This window comes from Cydia amplana, chromosome 14 (genome assembly GCF_948474715.1).
Source record: "Cydia amplana chromosome 14, ilCydAmpl1.1, whole genome shotgun sequence".
In the NCBI taxonomy this organism is placed as follows: Eukaryota; Metazoa; Arthropoda; class Insecta; order Lepidoptera; family Tortricidae; genus Cydia; species Cydia amplana.
The window spans coordinates 8,898,362-8,925,072 of NC_086082.1; the positions used below are offsets into that span (position 1 = coordinate 8,898,362).

Below are 26,711 nucleotides of genomic sequence, written 5' to 3' on the forward strand. Positions count from 1 at the left end.
TTTGCGAAATTCGGTTTTTGCGGTAGCCCTGTGGTCTATCGCAAAAAATGAAAATCGGAATTTCTGTTACTGACTCCCATTTAAACGAATCCTAATTTCCAAAAGCAATAGAAAGGCCAATAACGAAATTTCGATTTCGTTTTTCGCGGGAAGTCCACTGCTGTCAAAGTGACAGATATGATAATTGATAACACCAACAACTTGCCGAATGCCGAGATGCCGACACTGGTGATAATGATAAGCAAAATTTACGCGTTTAACAAGCTCTAAAGATCAATTTTGATTAAATTCGTAGCATGATAATGTTGTGATAATAAATAATCTAATCCCTCTACACAGAGTTTATTTTATTAGTTGTCTGATACGCCGAACGGGTTGTAAACCATATCGCGCTGGCGCCTGTCAAAAGTAAGTTTGTTTTGACATCATTTAACTGATAATATACCTACCGTTGCACTTTTATTCAGAGTTTCACGAGTACACTCACTCAGTGTCATTTTGGAATAAATAATATATCGTGTGTTTTTGTACCGCCTCTTGGAATTTTTAGTTAGTTTCTGTAAACATGTTTTTAGGTCGTCTAGCACAAGTGACTTTAAGAAAATCTATTCAAGCTTCGCCAAAGTTAAGCAGAAGTATGTTGACCGACGGGAATACTATATTAGCCGAAAGTTTAAAGAAACAGGTAAGTTTCAATGTTTTTTTTGTATTAATGTGTTATTTGACTAAGCTATGGTACATATGACTTATGAGGAAATCTTAAAGAAAGGCTAGTTTTGTTTTAACAATGAACTTTGTCCATTATCATAAAAAAAGTCGTGTTGTTTGTTACTAGGTAGGCATTCTTGTTATCAAGAAGTATTATTACCTACATATAATACGAAAGTGGTCTTACTCTAAACTTTGTTATAAGTTATCTAGTGTACTAGGTACCTAGTATTCCATCATCTATACTATAAGTATAATCAGTTCCTTTGAAAGCATTACTGGTGAATGAGACAAATAACTGCATTTAAAGCTACTTCTGAGGAAACCTACAGCAATTTGTTTTAATTTCAGTGCAAAGACTTAAGAACTAGCATAAAACCTACTGAGGAAGCAATTAATGTTGTGTCTATGTAATTTCAGGGTGTAGAATATGTATTTGGTATTGTGGGTATACCCGTAATAGAGACTGCAATGGCGTTCCAAGTGGCGGGTCTCAAGTATATTGGAATGCGCAACGAACAGGCTGCTGCTTACGCTGCACAGGCTATTGGGTACCTCACAGGTACAGCATTTTGAGTGAATGTGATTTTTTTACCTTATCTACGTAAGAATTTCAAAGCTATCATAATTATTCATGATAGTTAAAGATTGCCATTGATTGATTTAAACAATAACATGTTAATTAGGTTGTTTCTGCTCATTAGAATGTATAGGTGAACCAGGATCTATTGAGGTGAGAATTTCACTGGAACTCATTTTTTCATACTACACTGAATTGTCACCCTATACATGAGAATAACAGCGCCCTCTTGACAATTATCATATATTACTGGTCAGGCTATAATAGAATAGAAACCATTTATTTGTGGCAAAATAAAAAAAAAAAAACAAGTGAACAATAATTTAACAATATCTGGGTGACCAAGCTTCGCTCGGAAAACATATAAGAACTCGAAAATGCGCGTTTTCCCAGAGATAAGACCTAATACCTTTAAACGAGCAATTCTTGCATATTTATTTATTTATATGTATATATATTTCGGGGATCTCGGGAACGGCTCTTAACGATTTCGATGAAATTTGCTATATGGGGGTTTTTGGGGGCGAAAAATCGATCTAGCTAGGTTTTATCTCTGGGAAAACGCGCATTTTCGAGTTTTTATATGTTTTCCGAGCAAAGCTCGGTCTCCCAGAAGGTATTAGATTAGATAACATATAAGCCACAAAATGCTCCTAACTCAGCATGATGTTAGCCTTTGTTATTATTGTATGAATACTTACTTGACACAGTTCAGGCTTACTTTACTACCATAGGCAAAAGGCATGGCACGAATGAATAAATTTTAGTGTTGCATCTTTACTATAAAATACATCTTAGGGACTTCCAAAGGCCTTGCCTTATTGGATGATAAGAAATAAGAATACCTATATAGAGACTGCAGCTAATTTTAATTGAACACCTGTTAAAATATTTATTTATTTTATTTATTTATTAATTTACAATCATACATATCACTTACAGACGTGTGTCCAACGCGTGTTAAATATTACATCACAAAAATTAAACATTATTAACATATAACAAAACATAAAATTTTACAATATCACAATGAAACATGGCTGCATATATTAAATATTTGGTAAGTAACAAAGTTGCCGGCTTGTGAATATGAATTACCCTGCAATCTACAGGAAAGCCAGGAGTATGTCTGGCGGTGTCCGGTCCAGGATTGCTGCACTGTGTCGGTGGCATGGCCAACGCACAGGTGAATGCGTGGCCGATGCTGGTCATTGCTGGCTCCTGCGCAGAGGACCATGAGGGCATTGGAGGATTCCAGGAGTGGCCACAGGTAAAAAGATTTAGGAATACCTAACTGTATTTGACTAACTTTTCAGAATTACTCTTTTTCTTTCCCCATGTTTATAGGGCAACCAGTATATTAATTATCTAACTCTCCATATATTTTAATAACCTTTATACTATCATATTAATATGCATACCTTTAATTTATCTGTGAAATGACCGTTAAATAGAATGCTAATATTGCCTGTAGGTGGTAACAAGAAGGACAGATATGATAAAGTATCTTAATCTATAGTTATTGATTTAGATTTGTGTTATCTAATGTCACTTTTTATTTCGATAATTCACAATTCAATTTTATAAATACACTAAATCAAAATTACTAACTAGAGAACAAAACGAATTATCGCATTTACTACAAATTACTAGAGATGCACCGGATATTCGGTTACTATCCGGTATTCGGCCTATCCGGCCATTATTTTAACATCCGGCCGGATACCGGATGGTGGCCTACTATCCGGCCGGATACCGGATAGTAACATTGCTTGATTTCGGAGTAAACAAAATTGGAATAAGAAACAGTCACCGTCATAATCGTACTCGTTTATTATTTTATAACAATTTAAACATTCCACTCGGGGTCCCGTGGTATCCCATAAAGTTTTAAGTCATAATGTATTGTTTGTCATATTATCATTAGTCATAAAACTGAAACCGTTAACATTTCAGGATTTTCGTTAGGTTATCCTATAGATAGGTTAGGTTAGGTTAGGTTTGTTTTATGGCAATCCTGAAAAGTGACGCGTTTCTGAATTAAATGAATGATGACTAACGAAAATTCGGGCAAACAATACATTGTGGCTTAAAACTATTTGGGAAACAATAGAGACCCATTCCACTCAAGTGAGTGGAATGGGTCTCTATTGTTTCTTAAATTGTTTGTTTGTTGTTTGTGCGCGTGCAAGTGCACGCGCACTCATCTCAACCTAGAAATGAGTCCGCGCAAACGTTCACTACGAAACAGGTCAAAACCTGCACAATGCGCACCTGAAAAACCGAAATGTAGGTATAGTTCCGCCGGCCGAATATTTGGCGGCCGGATACCGAATATTCGGCCGATGGTCAGGCCGAATATCCGGTATCCGGCCAAACAACTATCCGTTGCATCTCTACAAATTACATCACATAAAACATAAAAATAAAACACAAATACAAAATTAAAACAAAGCACTCAGTCAAAAATCTTACCCCGCGCCAGCCGCGCCGTTATCTAATAGAGATACAGTAGAGTCCGATTAGTACGACTTCGCATATAACAACCAACCGCTTATAGCGACGTAAGTATAGGCACTTGTTTGGTTTTAGTATGAGCTACTATGAAAGTACAACCGTTTATTACGACTTCGCTTATAACGACCGATCGCTTTTAACGACGGAAATTGACTCAAAATCGAGTCCGGTTACAACGACGAGCGACGTAGTTTTCACAAATAAATAGGTAGTTGGTAAGAAGCTTACTCCGTCCCGCGCACCTAACTCCCCTCTCCCTTTTGCGTATACGCAGCAAGATGAAATAGCCATGTGACTTTTCGTAATCTTGCAAACTAAATAAAACCCAATTCCCATTATTCAATCGAGCTTAAACTTCACATACATAAGTATGTACATAAGTTGGGTACAATGCAATATTTTGGTAGGTACCTTCGAGCTGATCTGATGACGGACACAGGAGATGGCCATAGGAACTGTATGATAAAACAACGTCAAATCCCCAAGAATTACGACTTTTTATTTTACGGGATTCGAGTAATTTGCGGATGACGAGTGAGTTGACGACGCGTACCTTGAAAAGTGTGGCTTCTTCTAAACACACAAGTCTCTCCATTTAAGGCAAAGTGTTGTAATACTAACGTAAATTAATATTTTAAAGGAAATGTTTTTTTTTTCTTTGATTGTGGGATAAGTATTAATAAATACAAAATGACGTAATTATTTTGATTAAAAAAATATATTAAAATTAGCAGTTCGTTTTGTACGACGTCCGGTTAGTACGACGTAATATCAGCGGTCCCTTGGGCGTCGTTATAACCGGACTCTACTGTATTACACAATGAATGTACAAATGAGCAATGTTGGGAATGTTTCTTTTTTTAAATTACAAGGTATACTTTTAGGCATGCAAACTGATAATCTAACTAAAATAACCTTTATAAGGCAGAGGGAATAATTTTCCACCTGATGTTGACTTTATTTCAAAGTGATAGAGTTCACATTTGCATAATTTCTGACACCCCCATCACTCCCATGCCTTATAAAGGGAATTTTTGGCCTTTATAGTTGAATGTTATTTTATATTGTGAGTTTGTTGCCGGCCTTTGAGATGGGAATACGCTCTTTTCTTAAAGGTTTGAAAATCGTATCGGTCCGAAAATACCGCAGTCGACAGATCATAGTTTAGCCGGGCGAGGCAGGAAATCTTTGTAGAAACTCACAGTGTGCTCATTTTTTATCACAATTTCTTTACATAGCGGGAGTCCAAGTACATACATGGGTACAGCTACTGCATCTACTAAACACTTTCCCTCTTATTCATAAACGCGCTACAAACCTCAATTTGCTAATAATCGTCCTTATTTGTCATTTTGACTTATCTATTTGTAAGGGATAAAACATTAACTAAATCAGGCCCGTAAAGTTTTATGAATAGGGGAGTTTTATTTATCATTTCATGTATGGCACCTCAGGTAGACTCGTCGCGGCTGTACTGCAAGTACGCGGCGCGACCGCCGTCGGCGCGCCTGATCCCGCTGCACGTGGAGAAGGCCGTGCGCCTCGCAAGTGCCGGCCGGCCCGGCGCTGCCTACCTAGACATGCCTGGCACCTTGCTCTTGGTAAGCTCTTAAATGCCACTTGCACCATTACATTATCTATTAATAAATTTAAGAATTATGTAAAGCGTAAACTTATTTCTAAAGCGTATTATACCACACAAGACTACATGAATGATAAAACAACGTGGGATTAATTGTTATTCGAAATGATTATTTTTTTAGGTATATTTGATTAATGATGAGGAAATTGATATTCCGATGTACATACTTCTTTTGTGTTTTTTATTTATTTATTTGACATTTAGATTTTATTCTAGAAACATTCTAGACTAGTATTTTTTTATACAATTTTTTTTTCATGTTTGACGATCCTTTTGTGAAATTCTTAATTTAATTTAATTTGTGTTTAATTTGATTTGTATAATAATCCAATATTCTTATGGAATAATAACATCAATAAATTGCTCTGATAATTAGCTTAAGATAATTTATAAGTATGTTACGATTCATAAGTGCTTGTTGCTAGGCCTACATGAATAAAGTATATTTTGACTATTTGACTTGACTACACTAACCCGGGGTCACAGACAATCCAACCTCTAGACATAGCATAGTCGCGCTACCCCCTCTGCCACACATACGGTAGCGTTACTCCATCTTCGAGTCAATCCCGTGCCGTGATTGGTCCGTGTCTTTGAACGGACCAATCACGGCACGGGATTCGCTCACCTCGTCCCCCCGCACCTCCGTATTTTTGGCAGCATCGGTTTCATGAAAGAATTAGCCTAAGCTCAGTCTAGAGGTTGGATTGTCAGTGCCCGTGGTTAACCGGTTAAACCTGGAGTTACCATGGTCACCAGTACAATTTGACACTGGGTTCATGGTTTAACCGCTTAACCCCGGGTTAGTGGGATGGTGCTCTCTAAGTTTGGTAAGCTCTCTAGCCACACTTGTTGTGTAAAGGAACCTAAACGGTCTAGACTGGATTTATCTGATATAAAAGACACCCTTTTCTAGTAGTGTGCGTCGAAAAGTCAAACGCTGGGATGATTAGAAGTAAAAGAACCACGATTTTCACATATTCTTGTAGACATAGACATAGACATAGAAAATTTTTATTTAACACCACATTGAAAAATGTTTACAGGCAATGCTACAAAATATTACAAGCCTTAGAATTAAACTTAAATAGGCACAAATTAATTTGTTTACATGTAGATATAAGTTTTTTTAAATTATGATGCTAAAAAGGAGCGAACCTCAGCATGTGTTGCAGCAGGCTTACCTACTACAACGCTGGTTTTCAGGCCGACCCTTCGTACAATACGAATTGTAGAAATATCCCACCCTAGAACTACTGCGTAAAAGCATTTCTTTAAGGATAGTAGTGTGCGTCGAAAAGTCAAATGCCGGGATGATTAGAAGTAAAAGAACCACGATATTCACATATTATTGTAGAAATATCCCACCCTAGAACTACTGCGTAATAGCATTTCCTTAAGGATAGTAGTGTGCGTCGAAAAGTCAAATGCCGGGATGATTAGAAGTAAAAGAACCACGATTTTCACATATTATTGTAGAAATATCCCACCTTAGAACTACTGCGTAATAGCATTTCCTTAAGGATAGTAGTGTGCGTCGAAAAGTCAAATGCCGGGATGATTAGAAGTAAAAGAACCACGATTTTCACATATTATTGTAGAAATATCCCACTCTGGGAACTACTGTGTAGCATTTCTTTAAGGATAAGACATAATATTTCTATCACCTACTTTCAGAGCGAAGTCGAAGAAGAAAAAGTACCCGAACTCTACAGCGCAGAAACCGTCAAGCTGGCTCACCCCGACCCAGCGTTAGTAACTCGCGCGGCCGAACTGCTGACTAAAGCTGAGCGACCTCTAGTCATCGTAGGCAAGGGGGCTGCCTACGCCCGGGCTGAGAACGCGCTACGGAAACTTGTGGCTGACACTGGGATACCCTTCCTGCCTACTCCCATGGGTAAGTCACTATACTAGTGGCTCTGTGAGCTGTAGACCTCGCGAGCAGAGCTTAAAACTGAATAAATGTATGGCAAAAATATTTATTAAAATATAGGTATAGTACATGTAATATAAACAAAAAATTAAAAACGACATAAAGCTACAAACAAAAATTAAACGAATACGCTTAACCCGCGCTTGATACGAAATTTAAGTATAAAAAAAATACAAAAAGTTATGTAGCAGTATACAATTACTGGGGATGGAACCAGAGACCTGCCGATGCAAACAAAAAAAGCGAACGTTTGCAAAATACGCCATTATAGTTCTTACTAAAGCTGACGAAATTTAGCTACTCATTCTCAAGTAAAAACTAAATATCTAAATACCGCCAAAACCAGCGATACAAATTTTCTGAATTTTTGGCCATTAAACATATCTCAAAAAGAAAAAACTCTTATGATACCGATACGACTATTTGTTTAGGCGGGAGCTATCACGACTCCGCCATTTTGAAAAAATTCCAAAAACCGGATCGACAAAAAAAAATTATTTAGTCATAGAATTCGGTCACAAAATTTCACGAAAATCGGTTAAGAATTGCGACCTGTAGAGGAGAACATCCGGACATACAAAAGCAAAATGCCCGAGTCAAAACGTAGAGCTTCGCTACGCTTCGGTCAATTAGACGCAAATGAAACTGACAACCAGCCGGCCTAGCCAAGGTTACAATCGCTATCGCTTCGACAACGAAAAGCATTGTGTCTATCACTCTTCCATATTTGTGCGACAGTGACAGTTGCGTTTCGATCGCTACGGAGCGTAAGCGACCGGCATCTTGGCTACGCGGCCTGGGTCATAAAACTTCTCATTCGCACTCGCATATAGAGTGAGAGAGATAGTAATATGACCCTGACAATCAGTTTGGTTTGCGTCTACTATAGTGAAGATAGCGGCGCTCAAATATCATCATAGTCATCTTTAGTTGATTATTGTGCTGAAAAGGCTCTGCGGAATGTTACCGGTACTGGGTCATCCCTGGCCACTCCCATGGATTAGTCTCTACTCTCTAGTGAATTTAGCAAAGCTAGTTGTAGGGTTGAACCCGCGAAAGCTGGAAGTGATTGGCAAAGTTGCCGTCTATACTTATGCATAGGACACACTTGAAAAGTAACAACGGATTCTGGGTTATATTTGCTAACTACTCCCATCGCTCTGTCACTATGTCATTAGCAGGGTCGGCTAACTCGATTTTCTGACCAAAATCATAGAGAAAAAAATACATAGATTGCTCACTCCATACATAAGTTTTAGTACCAAAAAGACTATTAGCATCTAGCAACGAGTAGCGGAACTATCAGTACTGCTACTTGACAATAGTTGTAACACCGACCGGAGAGTCTTAAGCTGTTGAGATAAGACTGCTGGTGCTACATCTATTGACAAGTAGCAGTACTGATAGTTCCGCTACTGGATGCTAGATGAAGACACTGAAATTAATAGTCTGATGTATGGAATGAGCACTCTTGTCTAACTATATTTCTCTATAAACTTTGAATAAATGTCATATACTAAGAAAAAGTGACCAAGGCCTCCAGTGCCCCAGGCTGGAATCGAACCAGCGTCCTCTGCTATCGCACCAGGCACCTGCCGCGATAGCAGAGGACGCTGGTTCGATTCCAGCCTGGGGCACTGGAGGCCTTGGTCACTTTTTCTTAGTATATAACATTTATTCAAAGTTTATAATTTATAGTAGTGTGTCTACTTGAAATAAAAACAAATTAAAATATTTTCTGAAAATAATTTAATTTGTTCTAATACATATATTTCCCTATGCCAAAACTGAACGACCTGTAATACTTATTGATAGAACTCACCCTAATGTTATCGTCTCTCAGGTAAAGGCGTAGTACCGGACACGTCCGCGCAGTGCGTGTCCACCGCTCGCACACAGGCCCTTCTCAAAGCTGACGTTATCCTATTGCTCGGCGCGCGTCTCAACTGGATGCTGCACTTCGGACAAACCCCACGCTTCGACCCCAAAGTCAAGATCATTCAGGTATCTACTGCTGAAAGCGGGTGTGATCAATGACTCCACTGATCTTTAATTGCGTCATCATCTTCCTCGCGTTGTCCCGTGTTGATTCAGAGGCGTCATAATGAGTCTACTATAGGTGAACCAGGATCTATTGAGGGTGCGCCATGTTACGGAAATTTGTTGGTACTAATTTCTAGCAATGGCAACAATTTTAATAATAGACAACATCTACCCTCTATGATAGTTGTCAATATTGACAATGTAAACATTGCTTTGTCTAAAGTCTATTTTTTTATTCCGTAGACTGAAATGACAGTTAATTGTATGAACATGAAATGTCATTTCATACTATTAACTGTCATTTCAGTCTACCGAATAAAAAAATAGACTTTAGTTTCGTGTGAATTATTATTAGACTGCAATAATCATGCCGAAAGTTTTAGATTTTACAAAGAAAAAAGTTGTAAATAGTGTGTATATAGTTATTTATTGGAAAAAAAACGTGCGCGAGAGAAATTTCTTCCATTAGAAAACATAACGAAATTAGCATCTGAATTGACGGGTAAGTTTCAAACTTATAGACAAATGTCACTATAGTCAGGTCGTCACGATTTGGTTGATGTCTTAATGACTGAAGAATATTTAGATCCCGATTTTGAGTATAATGTTGAGAACGAGTCAAATTCCTTGATGACTGAAGAATATTTAGATCCCGATTTCAACTATGCTGATTAGAACATATTTGGTACGTTAAATAATTTTATTTGTAAAATTATCTATATAAATTCTTATTTATACCTAACTCTTGCGTTACTTATTGACTTTACGCTATTCATTTTATCTAAATCGAGTCAGCTATTTAAGCGTAAAAACCGAAGAAATATCCAAACATCAAACTTCGCACTTATTAAAGTTGTCGGAATAAAACAAAAATCATCTGCCAATTTCCATTGTCCCCACTATACAAATTGTTGCTATATAAAATTCAAAACGAGCGCCCTCTTGACAATACTCCCAAAGTTCTGGTTTACCTATAAAAGCTATTAAGGTAAACACCTCAGTGTCTACTTCTGGAACCGGGTGTGATTCTACTGGTCGGCGCTTGTCTTAACCTTTTGGACGCCAATGACCGATATATCCGCACCGTAAGTTCAACGCCAAAGACCGATTAATAGGTTACAGACCACAGAGCAACATAGACCTACGTGCATATGCATAAAGTTCAGTTTCAGTTTTGACACTTCGGTGATCAGCGTGACAGCTTTTGTGTTTGACACAGCGTCGAAAAGGTTAACGGGATGATGTATTTAGGCCAGACGCCGTACTTCGACCCCAGTCAAGATCATTCTGGTACTAACATCAACACGTGTAATACGATCCCACCAACTACTACACCACTAGAAAATTTATCTAACCTAACCTAACTGCGATTCTGTCACAGCTAATAGGGATGATGACACATGTTGAATTTTATAACAAAATCTAGTAAAATAGATAGCAAATGAGCAATTTAGCACAATATTGTGGATATTAAAATAAAATATTGAAAAATTACAAAAATACAGGACCTGAAAGTTTCAAAATTTAAGTTTTTTTTAACTTCCAAAAACGATAAAAGTAAGGGTACCATTCGATTCCTTACATTTCATCCAAAAAAATATTGTATAGCACCTATATACATAAACGCAATATTTCACCGACAAAAACGAAATTTTCTTGTTTTGTTCATACTACAAGATGGGCTCCCAGAGACCTAGACGTCACATTCCCTTGTCGTTTAGTTTAGGGCGTTTCGCGAGTGAAGTGCGACTGTCGGCCTTTGACTACAATTTCTGACTTTTGTGTTACTTTAATGCAATGGCTCCCATATAGACATTTGATCCTAAAAACAAACCCGGTCGATTGATACAATAACTGAAAATTAGTCATGTAGCCTATTGACCCATATACTTTTAGGTGGACATCAGCCCTGAAGAGTTCCACAACAGCGTGCAGTCAGAAGTAGCGGTGCACTCGGACATCCAGCCGTTCGTCGAAGCGCTGTCGACTAAACTGAAAGAGAAAAAGTTCTCGCTGTCTCCCTCGCACGCCTGGTGGCAGACTCTTGCGCAGAAGCAAAAGGCTAACACGGAGTTCGTAGCGGTAAGGATTTATGTGGGAAGAATGCCAAAGCGGTATCGCAAAAATTGTTTACAAGATTCGAATCGCTTACAATTTTAAAATCACCCGTTATCGCATGTGCGTTTGAGATTAGATATAGGCACAGAATAAGTAATAGTACTACCTTACAGAAAGGACACTTCCTACAAAACCGAAGTTTGACAGCGATTCAGGGTCGAATAATGATATCCCTTTCTAACTTATAGCACTATCCCTTTCGGCTATTTAGGGTTGTCAAGATTCAAGTCATTATCTTATCTGTGGTAGTGCACGCAAAGGGACGTCAAGTTGTGTCAACCCTAATAATTGCTCGGAGCAATTCTGAGCCGAACGGAGCCGAGTTTGCCCGAAGTCAGGAGTGTCACCCCACTGATATAGGTATATTTAGTTGGACAAGAGTCGTTTGTCAGTGGAGCACAGGCAGAGAGAAGAATAATGTATTTTTCTTACGCTAGTATTATAACCCCAAAAATAGGGATTCCTAAGACAAGGATGGTCGTTATCTGCCTCTCTCGCTCTTCCGTATTCGCGCGGCAGATAAGCTAAATTTTTAGGCCCGCGGCTGGCCCGTTATTGTTTGTGGTTACTGTGTAAATGGGTCGATGGTTGGCCAGAATGATTGTCCCTTAAGGATATTAAATAAAACAAATAATGGTTATAAAAATATTTGTATTAAGCTATTTATAATTAGGTTGTCCCAGACAAAAAGAGAACTAGATATACACTTAAGACTTGTGGCTTCCTGAAGTTCCGACCTCTGCAGTCGCCTTAGGGTAACATTCCATTTCTGACCGCAGCTGCACTACTGGTACTGAACGCGTCGCTGTTACTGTCAATTTCCATAGTAAAATGAACAGTAGTGCAGCTGCGGTTGGAAATGGACTGTCACCTTAAACCTTTTCCAAGGTTTCTTTTTCCTCCGAAACAGGTTCCACATGATCCCCAAATGACGAATGATTTTTCCCTACCCACTTTACAAACTCCTTAGACAATTTGACAGCAATGCGTATCATCAGTTGACAGTCGATGTCCCCTTTGTGTGCGTCTTCAGGCTTACATTTCAGCACTCTTTCATATATGTCAGTCAATTTGTAGCTTTTCGCAGGTCTATTTCCCTTTTTACCCCATGGAAATCCGTTATTTTTCTTGACTCTGTCAGCATTCGCCTGTCGTAGGTCTTCCAAGCGTTTTTTACTTTCTTCTGGTGAATCATCTAAATTAGAATTAGCAAGTTGGACTGTGGTACTTTCTATGTCCACATTAATACCTCTAGATTTCTTTTCTAATATGTCATAGAAGCCATAAAAAGTATCCGCACACAAAACATCTTTTGAAAATTTCTTGGCCTTCAGATGTTTCTTTAGTATCGGAAAGTCAAAGTTGAACCCATTGTGTGCGACCAAATATACAGGCTCCGTTAAAACGCCAAGAAAGTTGTCTATTAATTCGAAACATTCGTCAAAAGATTTTTCTGGCTTCAATTCAGTTATTGAGAAACCGCCATTGAGTAGCTCTTCTAAGCCTGGGTTGAAGCACAGCGTTAGTTTGAGTTGGACTCTTGGAACAGGAGGTGTGTTTTGCTGCCCACTAAATTCGTCATCTTCGTCCAAAAACTCGTAATATTCTCCGGATTCAATTAGGTTGTCTCTCCTTACCGCCGCCATGCTTAATTCCGTTATATATTTTATATTTTTGTCTTTAGGATCGTTGACTGTCCCTAAGTCCATGAACACGTACGTAGCGTTTGATGCCATTGTTTAAACTGAGACTGTTTACAATTATCGCTGCGCCCAGACTTGCAATGCATTGATAGACCATATAGAGTGTACATACATAAACTAACAATCTTTTATATCAGAAAACATGTGTCTGTTCGAAATTGAGACCTAAACCATTGTGTTAAAGTTTAGAGTCGCGTTGAGTTGGTGTTGAGATATGGCCTTTAGCTAGAAAATATTGCAAATGAGGTCATCATGCTATTATGCGTCATTCCTGCGAGTGGGATCACCCGGGCAGTCAAGTACGCCTAATAAGGTGTGTGTTTTAGACCTTATGTCTGGGAAACAGAGTTCAATATTGTATAAAAATAATTAAACTCTGTATGTATGCAGGAGGATAAGGATATGATTGCATAATAATGTGAAAATATTGTAAAGCAACTACGGAAACTGTTATTTTATTGAGTTCATAATATACATAATACTGTATACTATATGTATAACAAATTTTTACTTGCTCCTTATTGGTGATAACGGACTAAACACAATACTTACACATCGGTAATACAATGTTTTGGTATCATATAAAAAATGAAATAGACTCTAAGCTAAGTAAATGAAATCACACAGAAGTAGAAACAGGCTATCACGTCATAACATTAAACAAATACACACTCAGTTTGTAAGGGTCCGTTGCTCAGGCGCTCTGCGCTTTTTGGTCGGACAAAAGCAGTTTCTTATAACTACGTCTGAAGACCCCAGTACTTTTAGAACAAACTAGCTTTCTATGATACGCCCGCAGATGTAACATGCCAGTAAAACGGCTAAACATATCAACTTCTTCCCCAGGCTCAAGCCAACGACGTGTCAACTCCACTAAACTACTTCGCGGTATTCAAGGCGGTACAAGACGCCATTCCAAAGGACTCTATCATCGTGAGCGAGGGCGCCAATACGATGGACATCGGGCGAGGAATGCTGCTGAATGACTTACCGCGGCACCGTCTTGATGCCGGCACTTTTGGCACCATGGGGGTACATCAAACAAAATTCTTTCATCATCTTTTCTTTTGATCTGCTTTTCTTATTTCTTGATCTTTGGTATAGTTAGTTTTTTTAGCATTACAAAGAAGGTAAGCCATCTTGATATGTCTTTTAATAGAAAAACGCTTTTTAACCTTTTGAACGCCACAGACGGCAATTGATGTCAACGCAAAATCGTAACAACGACGCCAAAGACGGCATTTGACGTCGATCGTTTTTTGATGAAAATCTACTGAAAATCACCCCACTTTTAGATTGGCATTATTTATTCACAAAACTAAATTTTACCCCCGTGGCGTCAATGGCACGGCAAATGGATGCGCCGTTTGGCGTTCAAAAGGTTAAAAATCAGTAAGTATTACTTATGAAAGCAGAAGAATATAAATGATCGTATTAGATTCATAATTGTTACATATTTGCCGTGACTTATTTTTAAAACGTGTTTTTCAATTAAAAGACACATCAAGATTGTTTACCTTATTTCTAATGCTAAAAAGCGGCCAAGTGCGAGTCGGACTCGCCCATGAAGGGTTCCGTATTTAGGCGATTTATGACGTATAAAAAAAACTACTTACTAGATCTCGTTCAAACCAATTTTCGGTGGAAGTTTACATGGTAATGTACATCATATATTATTTTTAGGTTTATCATTCTCTTATTTTAGAAGTTACAGGGGGGGGGGACACATTTTACCACTTTGGAAGTGTCTCTCGCGCAAACTATTCAGTTTAGAAAAAAATTATATTAGAAACCTCAATATCATTTTTGAAGACCTATCCATAGATACCCGACACGTATGGGTGTGATGAAAAAAAAATTTTTGAGTTTCAGTTCGAAGTATGGGGAACCCCAAAAATTTATTGTTTTTTTTTTCTATTTTTGTGTGAAAATCTTAATGCGGTTTACAGAATACATCTATTTACCAAGTTTCAACAGTATAGTTCTTATAGTTTCGGAGAAAAGTGGCTGTGACATACGGACGGACAGACAGACGGACAGACAGACAGACATGACGAATCTATAAGGGTTCCGTTTTTTGCCATTTGGCTACGGAACCCTAAAAACGGGACCCTATTACTAAGACTCCGCTGTCCGTCCGTCCGGCCGTCCGTCCGTCTGTCACCAGGCTGTATCTCACGAACCGTGATAGCTAGACAGTTGAAATTTTCACAGATGATGTATTTCTGTTGCCGCTATAACAATACTAAAAACCGAATAAAATAAACATTTAAGTGGGGCTCCCATACAACAAACGTGATTTTTAACCGAAGTTAAGCAACGTCGGGCGGGGTCAGTACTTGGATGGGTGACCGTTTTTTTGCTTGTTTTGCTCTATTTTTTGTTGATGGTGCGGAACCCTCCGTGCGCGAGTCCGACTCGCACTTGGCCGGTTTTTGATCTTTGGTAATACTGTTAGATTGATATTACCGATAATGGAATGATGTGTGTTGTCAGGTGGGCCCCGGGTTCGCGGTGGCGGCGGCGCAGTGGTGCCGCGACCGCGCGCCCGGCAAGCGCGTCGTCTGCGTCGAGGGAGACTCCGCCTTCGGCTTCTCGGGTCAGACTCTTACCATATTGTACTAGATACTATTAACTATACTCACCCAAGAGACTGAAGTAGAAAACAAAACATCCAAAAACAAGATGGGTAGACGAAATCCGCTTAACCCTGGGGCCTTACTGGTCCAGAGTTGCAGAGGACAGAGTACAGAGGAGATGGTTGAAGGAGGCCTATGCCAAAAGGCACATCGAACTGTGGGACATATTGTAGTAAAAAAAAGATAATAATATCGACTTAACAACCGTTGTACCCAAGGATCGGAAATAAAAGGCTATATAGATAGAGATATATAGACTAGATACTAACCAAGATCACATACGGATACGTCGTTAAGACGTACGTTTATTGTTTATTGAAATTACGTTATATGGGTAAACTGTATGTCAACCAACAGCAGATTTTCGAAAGTTCCAAAATTTACTTTGCATAGGATTGGATTTTTTACCCTTGGCCCCTTGAACCTTATTTTAAGGCAGCAGTGGGGACTTAACTACAAAAAATAGGATCCCATCCTTTTTTTTAGGTAATATACAAGTCGAGGGAGTTTAGATACTATTACTACAGATGGTCAAGCAGATCTTGTCAGTAGAAAAAGGCGGCAAATTTGAAAAACGTAAGCGCGAAGGGATATCGTCCCATAGAAAATTTGAATTTCGCGCCTTTTTCTACTGACAAGATTTGCTTGACCATCTATAGTAGATATTACACTGGGTCTTAAGCTTTGGATTCCTCCGAAAACGGTGCCGTCATATTACGGCCGCTATATAGCGTTGACTGACGTCACTAGAACGTTGTCTATGTAAACAAGATGGCGCGGTTTCCTAGACGGCGTTACGTTACGTTGATTGTCAACGTAACGTAAGATGACGGCCGTCATGACGGTGTCGATAGTTTCGTGAACGTTTTATTAGATAGCGGTGACGCCATTTTGAATAAATGACACGAGATTTGAATAAATGATTCCGTACTACGATTATTTTCCTCTTCTGATGATATTTCATCCTCCAAGTAAATTATAGATGATCGAGCAAATCTTGTCAGTAGGAAAAGGCGCGAAATTCAAATTTTCTATGGGACGTTATCCCATCGCGCCTACATTTTTCAAATTTGCCGCTTGGACCTTGGTGGATGACGGTGTGTTATGACGCCGTGGTACTTTCTACATGTCGCCACCGTAAAGACGGCCGTCTTTTGCGGCCGCTATATGACGGCCGTCATATGACGGCACCGTTTTCGGAGGAATCCAAAGCTTAAGCGACGTATTATCAATAAGAAAACTATATATTCTACAAATGACTTTAAAAAAAACATAAAACCCTTTCCTACAGTGCCGACTATTTCTCTAGAAGGACAATAAAAAACGTTGCTAATATAACTAAAAGTAAAACCAAGTTTGCACGCTCACAATACAATTTGAAGTCTAGTCACATTTACAACAAAGTCAATAGGTGCCTAAATATTTACCCAAAACTTTACTACGATTGCAAATCAACAATTACAAAATGGTTAAAATCAAAAAGCTACAATGAAATAGAAGACAAAACTAACCAGACACTATAACTAACTAGAGATTCACACATCAACTTTATAAACTAAGTAAATGCATACAATCCATCCATACATATACAGTCACAAACACACACACACTTACTGGCTCCTTTATTCCTTTATTTATTACTGCATGTCTGTACAATCCAGATATTTACCTAGTTCTATAAACAATTGTTATATATGATCTTAATTGTATACATATGTTATACTATTAGACTTACTTAAACTAGTACTTGAAATTTTCGTGTAACAATCTGTTAATTAAGGAAGAGCGGTGTTGCCCAACACAGGCAAATTTTGCTTACCGGGCAGCACTATCCCCTACTTTATAAACACTTGTATATTTTACGAAAATATATTTTTTTTTACCATATTGTATTAGATACTAACCAAGATCACATACGAACAGTGTTGTAAATAACGCTTATTTTTAAGCTTAAACACTCGAGCCCTCAAGAGTAAGTCTTGAAGACTCGACTATATTTGAGAATTGTATTTATTTATTTTACGCGTATGGATGTAAGAAATCGTCTTTGCCGCCTTTGAGGCGTTAAGCCTCGAGTCTTAAGGGTTCGTCTTTAAGCCTCGAAATGAGCGTTATTTACAACACTACATACGAATCGTTAAGACGTACGTTTATTGAAATTGCGTTATATGGGTAAACTGTATGTCAACCAACAGCAGATTTTCGAAAATTCCAAAATTTACTTTGCATAGGATTGGAGCTTTTACCCTTGGCCCCTTGAACCTTATTTTAAGGCAGCAGTGGGGACTTACCTACAAAAAATAGGAATCCATTCTTCTTTTTGTAGGTGACATACAAGGGACTTTAGATACTATTACTACAGATGGTCAAGCAGATCTTGTCAGTAGAAAAAGGCGGCAAATTTGAAAAACGTAGGCGCGAAGGGATATCGTCCCATAGAAAATTTGAATTTCGCGCCTTTTTCTACTGACAAGATTTGCTTGACCATCTATAGTAGATATTACACTGGGTCTTACCATAGAGAAAAAAATACATAGAGTGCTCACTCCATACATCAGTTTTAGTACCAAAAAGACTATTAGCATCTAGCATCGAGTAGCGGAACTATCAGTACTGCTATTTGACAATAGATGTAGCACCGACCGGAAAGTCTTATGCTGTTGAGATAAGACTTTCCGGTCGGTGCTACATCTATTGTCAAGTAGCAGTACTGATAGTTCCGCTACTCGATGCTAGATGTAGACACTGAAATTAATAGTCTGAACTGATGTATGGAGTGAGCACTCTTGTCTTTATTTCTCTATGACATTGTGCAGGCATGGAAATCGAGACGATGTTTCGCTACAAGCTGCCCGTGATCATCATCATCGTGAACAACAACGGCATCTACAGCGGTTTCGACAAGGAGGTGATGGCCGATATCCAGTCCGGCGGGGACCCCGCGCAGACGTAAGTTCCTACCAGGGATGTTGCGGATGCCGATTTTTTGACATCCGCGGATGCGGATGCGGATTTTTAAAGGCTCACATCCGCGGATGCGGATTTCAAGATAGTACCATAAAAAACGTCAAATATTACATTTTAGTAATTTTTATTTCAAAAAACCGGCCAAGTGCGAGTCGGACTCGCGTTCCAAGGGTTCCGTACATTAAGTCCCACTCACGCTTGACTGCTCATTTCTAATAGGTTTTTTTGGTTAATGACTAAATTACCTAGCAGTCTTGCACTTACGCCGATGCTAAGACGTTCCTGTACCGACCTGTTCCACATCCGCATCCGCATTATATCCGCATCGATTTTATGCGGATGCGGATGTTGAAAATAATGCGGAAGTTCCGCAGTTGCGAATGCGGATGCGGATATTCGCAACATCCCTGGTTCCTACCTACGAACTAGAATTACTTGAAAGCTAAGCTGACTAGAACTCTTAAACATGACTCCACGTGTATTGTGCCGCTAGTGACTAAACTGTACAGTTAAGTAGGCAGTTTGACAACGCCAAATATTGTAATGTAGAAATTTATTTTAGCCAATCAAAAATGAAATGCCTCGTGTAATAGGTATCTAAATATCGGCACCAGAGTTGAGGTCACGCACACAACATGTCATATACATAGGTAGTTATATAATGACAGCAAAATTATGCAATTGGTGTTCGTTTTCGTGAGTCGAACTACATATAATAGTTTTATGGCTTTACTCAAGCATAGAGAAATATAGTAAGACAAGAGTGCTCACTCCATACATCAGTTTTGGTACCAAATAGACTATTAATTTCAGTGTCTACATCTAGCATCGAGTAGCGGAACTATGCTCAACATAAGACTTTCCGGTCGGTGCTACATCTATTGTCATGTAGCAGTACTGATAGTTCCGCTACTCGATGCTAGATGTAGACACTGAAATTAATAGTTTATTTGGTACCAAAACTGATGTATGGAGTGAGCAATCTATGTATTTTTTTCTCTATGACTCAAGTCACTATGCGCAATATGATAAAAATATGGTCGTGGTTGAATACGCAAAAACATCCGCCGAGGCATAGAGAAAAAAATACATAGAGTGCTCACTCCATACATCAGTTCAGACTATTAATTTCAATGTCTACATCTAGCATCGAGTAGCGGAAAGTCTTATCTCAAGAGCATAAGACTTTCCGGTCGGTGGCGACATCTATTGTCAAGTAGCAGTACTGATACTTCCGCTACTCGATGCTAGATGCTAATAGTCTTTTTGGTACTAAAACTGATGTATGGAGTGAGCACTCTATGTATTTTTTTCTCTATGACCGAGGTTATAAATAGTTTGACGTTTATCTTGGTATCCCAGCACCCCGCCCACGGCGCTCAGCGTGCAGGTCCGCTACGAGAAGATGATGGAGATGTTCGGCGAGACGGGCCACCTGTGCCGGACCGTGCTGGACATCCAGCAGGCCATCACGGCCGCCGCCGCCGTCACCGACCGGCCCAGCATCATCAACATACTCATCAACCCCGCCAGCAGCAGGAAACCGCAGGCCTTTAACTGGCTTACTGAGTCTAAGCTGTAAACGTTCTATACAGGGTGCTTCCTGTAACAGGAGCAATAAATGAAACTGTAGGCTGTACTCCTCAAACTGACCAACATTTGTTCAGCAACTTTTGAAAATAACTCATGTTTTGACTTTAATTACACTTTTAAGTTTATTTTAAGACGCGATGTATTGCAAATTTTGTTATGTTTAAACCGTGACAGGCAACGTCAAACACACTGATGTCAAAGTACATTGAAGGCAATATTTATTTTGGATGAAAAAGAGGAAGTCTAAAGGATTCATAATTTTTAAAAGTTGCTGAACAAATGTTGGTCAGTTTGAGGAGTACAGCCTTTAGTTTAATTTATTGCTCCTGTTACAGGAAGCAACCTGTATATTACCTGCTATAATAAATACAAAGACGCATTGATTGGACTATATAGGTATGTAAGGTCATAGAGAAAAAAATACATAGAGTGCTCACTCCATACATCAGTTTTAGTACCAAAAAGACTATTAGCATCTAGCATCGAGTAGCGGAACTATCAGTACTGCTACTTGACAATAGATGTAGCACCGACCGGAAAGTCTTATGCTGTTGAGATAAGACTTTCCGGTCGGTGCTACATCTATTGTCAAGTAGCAGTACTGATAGTTCTGCTACTTGATGCTAGATGTAGACACTGAAATTAATAGTCTGAACTGATGTATGGAGTGAGCACTCTTGTCTTTATTTCTCTATGGTAAGGTCTAAGAAAAAAATCATGCCCACCGAGTTTTCAGACCCACAAGACATCGCAGGCCACAAAAATTTCGTCATATAAAGCTGTAGTACTACGATCCCGACTATCGGGTCGTCCGGCCTGGGAACGAAATCATAAAATACCCGAGTCGGGTTTTCGGCACTGAATGTGTTAAGACTCCCTACACACATAATATGATCTATGAATCTTTGATAGCTATAATTATATTCGCAAGCATGATGAAAACGGTATCTGTACTTATCCAATTTAATGCACTATTTATGTAATATCTGGGTTGGATATTACAATTAAATATTGAAATCAGAAATGTATTTTAATATTGTACTTTAGAATCACATGCATGCATTTTTGATCTTTTTTTTTACTGTACAGTGCAATTTAAGTCAAAATTAGAGTTAACACTTTTAAAAGGTGGTTGTAAATTTTGTATAATATCTTTATTTAAGGATAAGAACAATGGTGCAATGTATATTTAGTTATGTTAAAAACAACCATAGCTGTATTTTTATAATATTCATGACGTAATAAATCATATTTCAAATGTAATTTAAAATCTTTTATTTCATAAAACATGATCTGTATATATAATGAAGTAAATAGATACATTATTTATGTTACAAACTAAATCCCTGTATTTCTTCATTCAACTGTTAAAGCAAATGAATTGTGTGGATATTCCAACATAATTTGGTCTGGTTGGTATCTTCACATTTTGCTGAGACAACCAATTAAAAAGTTTTCTATCACAGTTTGGGCTGAAACAATAGAAAAAATTGTTAGATTAGCATGAGTCTCACAATTCAATACAATACGTCTTGAGAGATAAAATATAAATACGTCATTCAATACGTCATAAATAGTGGTATCATCATTGGCACAGAATAAGTAATAGTATTATCATACAGAACGGACACGCACCGCTCCGCCCCGATTCGGATTACCTCGCCCGCGACAGGCCGCGACATGAATGTGCGTAAGTCGCTCTACTGAGAGCATGTCAGGATTCTGTCAGAAACTCAATGACGCGTGTACAGACGTGACGCGTGTACAGACGTGCCGCGCACACATATAAACGCAAATCATTTTTGATGTATGGCGTGTCCGCCCCGTGTCATTGGGCAATAGACAAAAGGTAATGTCAAAGATGAAAGTAACTTACCCAGTTTACTATTGTTAGTGGTGCTGAGGGTATATGCATCTTGGTCGTAATCGTTAGTGAGAGTAAGGTCGGCCCCGCGGATCAGGAGTTCGTTGCAGGTGTACGGGAAGTCTGCCGCTGCGGCATACATCAGAGCAGTGCTGCCAGACTGAAAAATAACAGGAGTTTTATAATGCATTGCATGCAACTATTAAATTACGACCGCCGAATTACGCCGTGACGAGTGGCGAAAGACAGGGGAGGCCTTTGCCCAGCAGTGGGACAAAATATAGGCCATTTAAAAAAAAAAAAACTACTAAATTTAGAGTTAAGAGCCAACAGGAGTGGTCATTTCTCCATACAAACGTACTCGACTGTTTCCTCTGTGGGTTTTGAAGCTAGAGCAATGATTTTTTCAACACAGATTAATATTGTCAATATCTGTGTCGGACCGTTTTGCTTTTTTTGATATTTTTGTTTTTTAAGGCGCTAGAGCCCTTCAAAAATGGCCAAAATGGCCTAATTGACTATGCCGCAATGAGAGGCGTGCTATTCAAAACTGACATCAATTAGTCAAAAAATCAAAACGGTCCGACACAGATAATGTCATAATCATTTAGATTTCCAAATTTGGTTACGATTGGTTAAGTTTTGGAGGAGGAAACAGTCGAGTACGAAACCTCGATTTTTGATATTTTTACGCAGGATTTTTCGCCTTGTCCTTATCGAACTAGTTTTAGGAGCCGCTTCCGTTAGCGAGACGGGTATATTTACCTAAAATATTTAAATCTTAGCTCCTGTTGGCTCTTAATACATTGTGTCACTACACAGCCAATACCAAGTTTTTGCAACTTCATATTTTTTTAACTCTCATTTAATATCTTGGGGCCCCAAATTTAATTTACTCATTGAGCTGTGCTGAGCTCAATTTGCAACTTAAAGCATTCCCAGAGTGATCTACGTTTAATAAACAAATACAGATAGATAATTATTAACATTTCAGTAAAAGATAAATAAATTGTAAATAACTTTTAGTGTAAGGCCTGAGTGGACGCTCGAAGCCGAGTGTTCGGCGGGGTGTGCAGCGTGGCGTTGGGCTCACAAGTAATTCGAGCAGCATGCACCAAGGCCGCTCCTATATGCTTGCATTTGTTTAACATACACGCCGCACGCCCCACCCCGCTGCACACCCAACTCGAGCGTCCACTCAGGCCTTACACTTATGAACCATCAGTTTGAGCAAATAAATTATTAAATACTTACATCATCTTGGACATCAGCATCGGCTCCCTCATTCAACAGAAATTTAGCGATTTCATGGTGTCCCCCAGCTGCAGCCAAGTGTAGTGCTGTCTCCCCTTCGGGCCCGCGCATGTTGACATTGGCCCCACTCCTGAAATACATTTTAGTTGAATAATCGTTTCAGTTGGTCATTTTCACTGATTATCTTGTGTGTGCGTGTGTGTGTTATCCATTCCCTTATAATGAATCCAAATGATTTAAATTTTTTGCACTGATCATGTTAGAAATTCAGTATTTTATTCTCTCTGATTTAAATATGGTTAACATAAATAACAAACAACATAACATAAATTATTTAGCAATTAAATTCAGCCATTATATCATATAGTAGCAATAACATTCATGCTGCAACCCTTCTTCTGAAAAAAATGTATAAACTAATTTAAGCAGCCCATATGACTTTAATAGCTAATTGGTTAATAAAGTTTCCTGGATGCGTTTTCTTTTCTGATCTAATATATTTTACTACTAGCCAAAATGTAAATATATTGTTTTTTAGCTTAAAAAAACTTAACCAAGTACCAGATCAAAACTTAGCATTTTAAAATTCAATAATAAAAGAATTATATAAACTTTTCAATAAATAACCTGAAATTAACTTTGTTTGAAAATAACTATGTTTGTATATTTTAATCATATGTTACTGCATCAATGCATAATTATCATCTTCTATAAAATTTGCCAAACAGCAAATTATAACTAAAGAAAGCTAATTAAATCAAATGAAAACAAACAAAGGACATGTAGACAAAGACTCACCAAACTAGGTCTTGACAGCTGTTGAGCTGTCCGTAGCTCGCGGCCCAGTGCAGCGCCGTGAGCCCGTGCTCGTCCGTGATGTCCACGTACGGCTCCAGCTTCACGTCCTCGCGCGTGATCTCGCCGCGCCCGGCCTTCGCGTGGAAGCTGCTGTCCGGCTGGGGCACCTCCGTCACCCGCGCCTGCGTATTACCTACCCGTACCACGTAAACATTAGAAAATAGAAACTTCCAGAAAAACTAAGCAAACTTACATATAAAGGAAGTAAAGTTACCTCGTTGCAAATTAGTCAACGCAGTGCACTGAACGGATTTGTACGGCGTAAATGCACTTTTTCTGATTCCATTCAAATTAGGTGCCCATCGCTGGTAGCCTCCGCTACCGCTCTTGCTACTGTCTTGGCTTCCGGAATCGAATTCGTATTTGTAACTGTCGGCATTGTCCTGTTTTTCTTGTTTGATATCAATATTTTTCCCATCGTATTTCAGATAAACAGCTTCATCCATTTTCGTGTTGTTAATAATAAACGACAACGACGTAATTTGGTTGACAGTTTGAACTTTTTCTGGCATGTTTGAGACATAATTATAAACGATTCTTTATACTATGTAAAAGTATTTATAGACGGACGTACTAGACCACAGTTTTGTTCCGCTCCGCATATCTGTTTTTCGCTGTCATCATAACTGCGTGCCATCTGCGTCCTACCTTGGTCCTACTGACATACGATGACAAACACCTACCACTCGATCAAACAGGCCTTGGACCGTAACAAGACAGGTCGCGATCCGGTACGTGATACGTCCGTCTATTGGCTCTTTAAAAATCACTGGCTGAAAACACACTACGAAAAAATAAATATTTTCTTGTCTATGATAATGTTGCTACAGTACAACATATGCCTTAAATTAGGTATTAAGCCGGGTTCACATTTGTCTGTAGTGTTGTGTTGTGATGCATCAGAACGGTATCGGTTTCATACATTTAATATAGTTGCGTTCACATTTCTCTGATGCCGTGTGTTGTGACGGTGTATGAAACCGATACCGTTCTGATGCATCACAACACAGCACGACAGACAAATGTGAACCCGGCTTTATTTGATTACAGTACTAGTATATTTTTAATAAAGGCAAATTCTTAATTATTATAATTTTACTTACACTACACTATATATGTCAATTAGCATAAAAAGAAATAGTGTAGTTAGTTTGAATGAAATTATTTAGTTTTTTCTCAACCCTCAACGAAGAAATCCTTATCCCTTGTTTTCAAAATGGCCTCTTGTTTTCAAAGTGGCTTGTTTGTACACGTATTTGAATAATCAATAGTTCGTAATCACGAATAAGAATTATTTGATGTCGGTCACATTTTTATAACGCTATTATTTAGGGGTTTTATGAAAATTGAACTGGCAATAACAGTGAGTACTTATGGAGTACTTGCTTTATGGATAGAATGCAAAATGTCAAAGTCAAAGTTCAAATTCAAAACAAACGAAACGATTTCCATGCGATTTCCTTAATACCAGCGTTTTACCTACCAATAAAACGCTTATTAAACAACTTACTCATTCGAAGCCTAATAAATGAGAGTAGCAACACTGTTATCCGTGACTATGTTGGTTGAAGTGCCGTTTTTCAGTACTGGTCACCCTACTTTCCCGCCATCTGTTTCCGTTTAAACCCCACCATGGTAGCCATGATGGATTCTCGAGTTCAGATCGAGTTTCATTGCGTCTTATTTACGCCAGGCAGAGATAGAAATAGGCTTCGAATGAGTAAGTTGTTTAATAAGCGTTTTATTGGTAGGTAAAACGCTGGTATTAACCAACTGTACGTCATTCGAAGCCTAATAAATGAGACGTGTCTGTTATCGCCTGGTGGGGTTTGTTTATGATTTCTAGCCAATGTGATGAAAATGATTCTGAAGGTAACATCCCAAGTTATTCCTTGGGCCTATTGGTATCAATTGCATGTATGAAAAGCAAGATTCATTATGTTATTCTTCAGAATCATTATGTTTCACTAGGAAAATAACTGGAAGTATTACTGACTGATATTGAACTGAAGAAGCAAGTGTATAGTTATATATATAACTATACACTTACTCCCTATTATGATTTGTACAAAAGAAACCAAGCTAGGGAAAATCATGAGCTCTGAAGCTTAGCAAAAACCGCTTCTTAGCTTGGCTTCTAATTAGGGAAAGCTGGGAAAAGCACAACTTGAGAGAAATTAAATGCAGACATCAAGTACAATAATGGTATTTATTGTCATACATAACACCATAAAATGCAGTTTTGCAAAAATTAAATAAAACATCAAGTTTTAGCTAGCACATCACATAATA

The 26,711-nt window shown here is 38.5% G+C and overlaps 3 protein-coding genes across 3 annotated transcripts; 1 reads left to right on the top strand and 2 right to left on the bottom strand.

Moving 5' to 3' along the window:
- Positions 1-506: 506 nt before the first annotated feature.
- On the top strand, positions 507-20,441 carry LOC134654084 (2-hydroxyacyl-CoA lyase 1). Its single transcript, XM_063509502.1, has 11 exons — positions 507-685; positions 1,129-1,270; positions 2,401-2,558; positions 5,260-5,406; positions 7,125-7,344; positions 9,224-9,384; positions 11,320-11,505; positions 14,091-14,276; positions 15,741-15,843; positions 18,700-18,832; positions 20,213-20,441. Exons 1-11 carry the CDS (start codon positions 566-568, stop codon positions 20,430-20,432), a joined length of 1,776 nt encoding a protein of 591 aa, XP_063365572.1. The 5' UTR covers positions 507-565; the 3' UTR covers positions 20,433-20,441.
- On the bottom strand, positions 12,414-13,327 carry LOC134654282 (three prime repair exonuclease 2-like). The gene has a single exon (XM_063509747.1). It carries the CDS (start codon positions 13,275-13,277, stop codon positions 12,414-12,416), a length of 864 nt encoding a protein of 287 aa, XP_063365817.1. The 5' UTR covers positions 13,278-13,327.
- Positions 20,442-21,701: 1,260 nt separating the features above from the next.
- Positions 21,702-24,906, bottom strand: LOC134654073 (DNA-binding protein RFXANK). Its single transcript, XM_063509487.1, has 5 exons — positions 24,634-24,906; positions 24,360-24,552; positions 23,562-23,691; positions 22,320-22,467; positions 21,702-21,915 (listed from the first exon to the last, which is right to left on the bottom strand). Exons 1-5 carry the CDS (start codon positions 24,863-24,865, stop codon positions 21,866-21,868), a joined length of 753 nt encoding a protein of 250 aa, XP_063365557.1. The 5' UTR covers positions 24,866-24,906; the 3' UTR covers positions 21,702-21,865.
- Between the last annotated feature and the right edge of the window lie 1,805 nt (positions 24,907-26,711).

Excerpts from the sequence above, each read along its gene's own strand:
- LOC134654084 (XM_063509502.1), top strand. The coding sequence starts at position 566 with ATGTTTTTAGGTCGTCTAGCACAAGTGACTTTAAGAAAATCTATTCAA. Across the intron at positions 14,277-15,740 it reads GCACTTTTGGCACCATGGGG|GTGGGCCCCGGGTTCGCGGT; the intron begins GTACATCAAACA and ends GTGTGTTGTCAG. Across the intron at positions 15,844-18,699 it reads CTCCGCCTTCGGCTTCTCGG|GCATGGAAATCGAGACGATG; the intron begins GTCAGACTCTTA and ends GACATTGTGCAG.
- LOC134654282 (XM_063509747.1), bottom strand. The coding sequence starts at position 13,277 with ATGGCATCAAACGCTACGTACGTGTTCATGGACTTAGGGACAGTCAAC.
- LOC134654073 (XM_063509487.1), bottom strand. The coding sequence starts at position 24,865 with ATGGATGAAGCTGTTTATCTGAAATACGATGGGAAAAATATTGATATC. Across the intron at positions 23,692-24,359 it reads AGCTGTCAAGACCTAGTTTG|GAGTGGGGCCAATGTCAACA; the intron begins GTGAGTCTTTGT and ends AATGTATTTCAG. Across the intron at positions 21,916-22,319 it reads CACTAACAATAGTAAACTGG|CCCAAACTGTGATAGAAAAC; the intron begins GTAAGTTACTTT and ends CTATTGTTTCAG.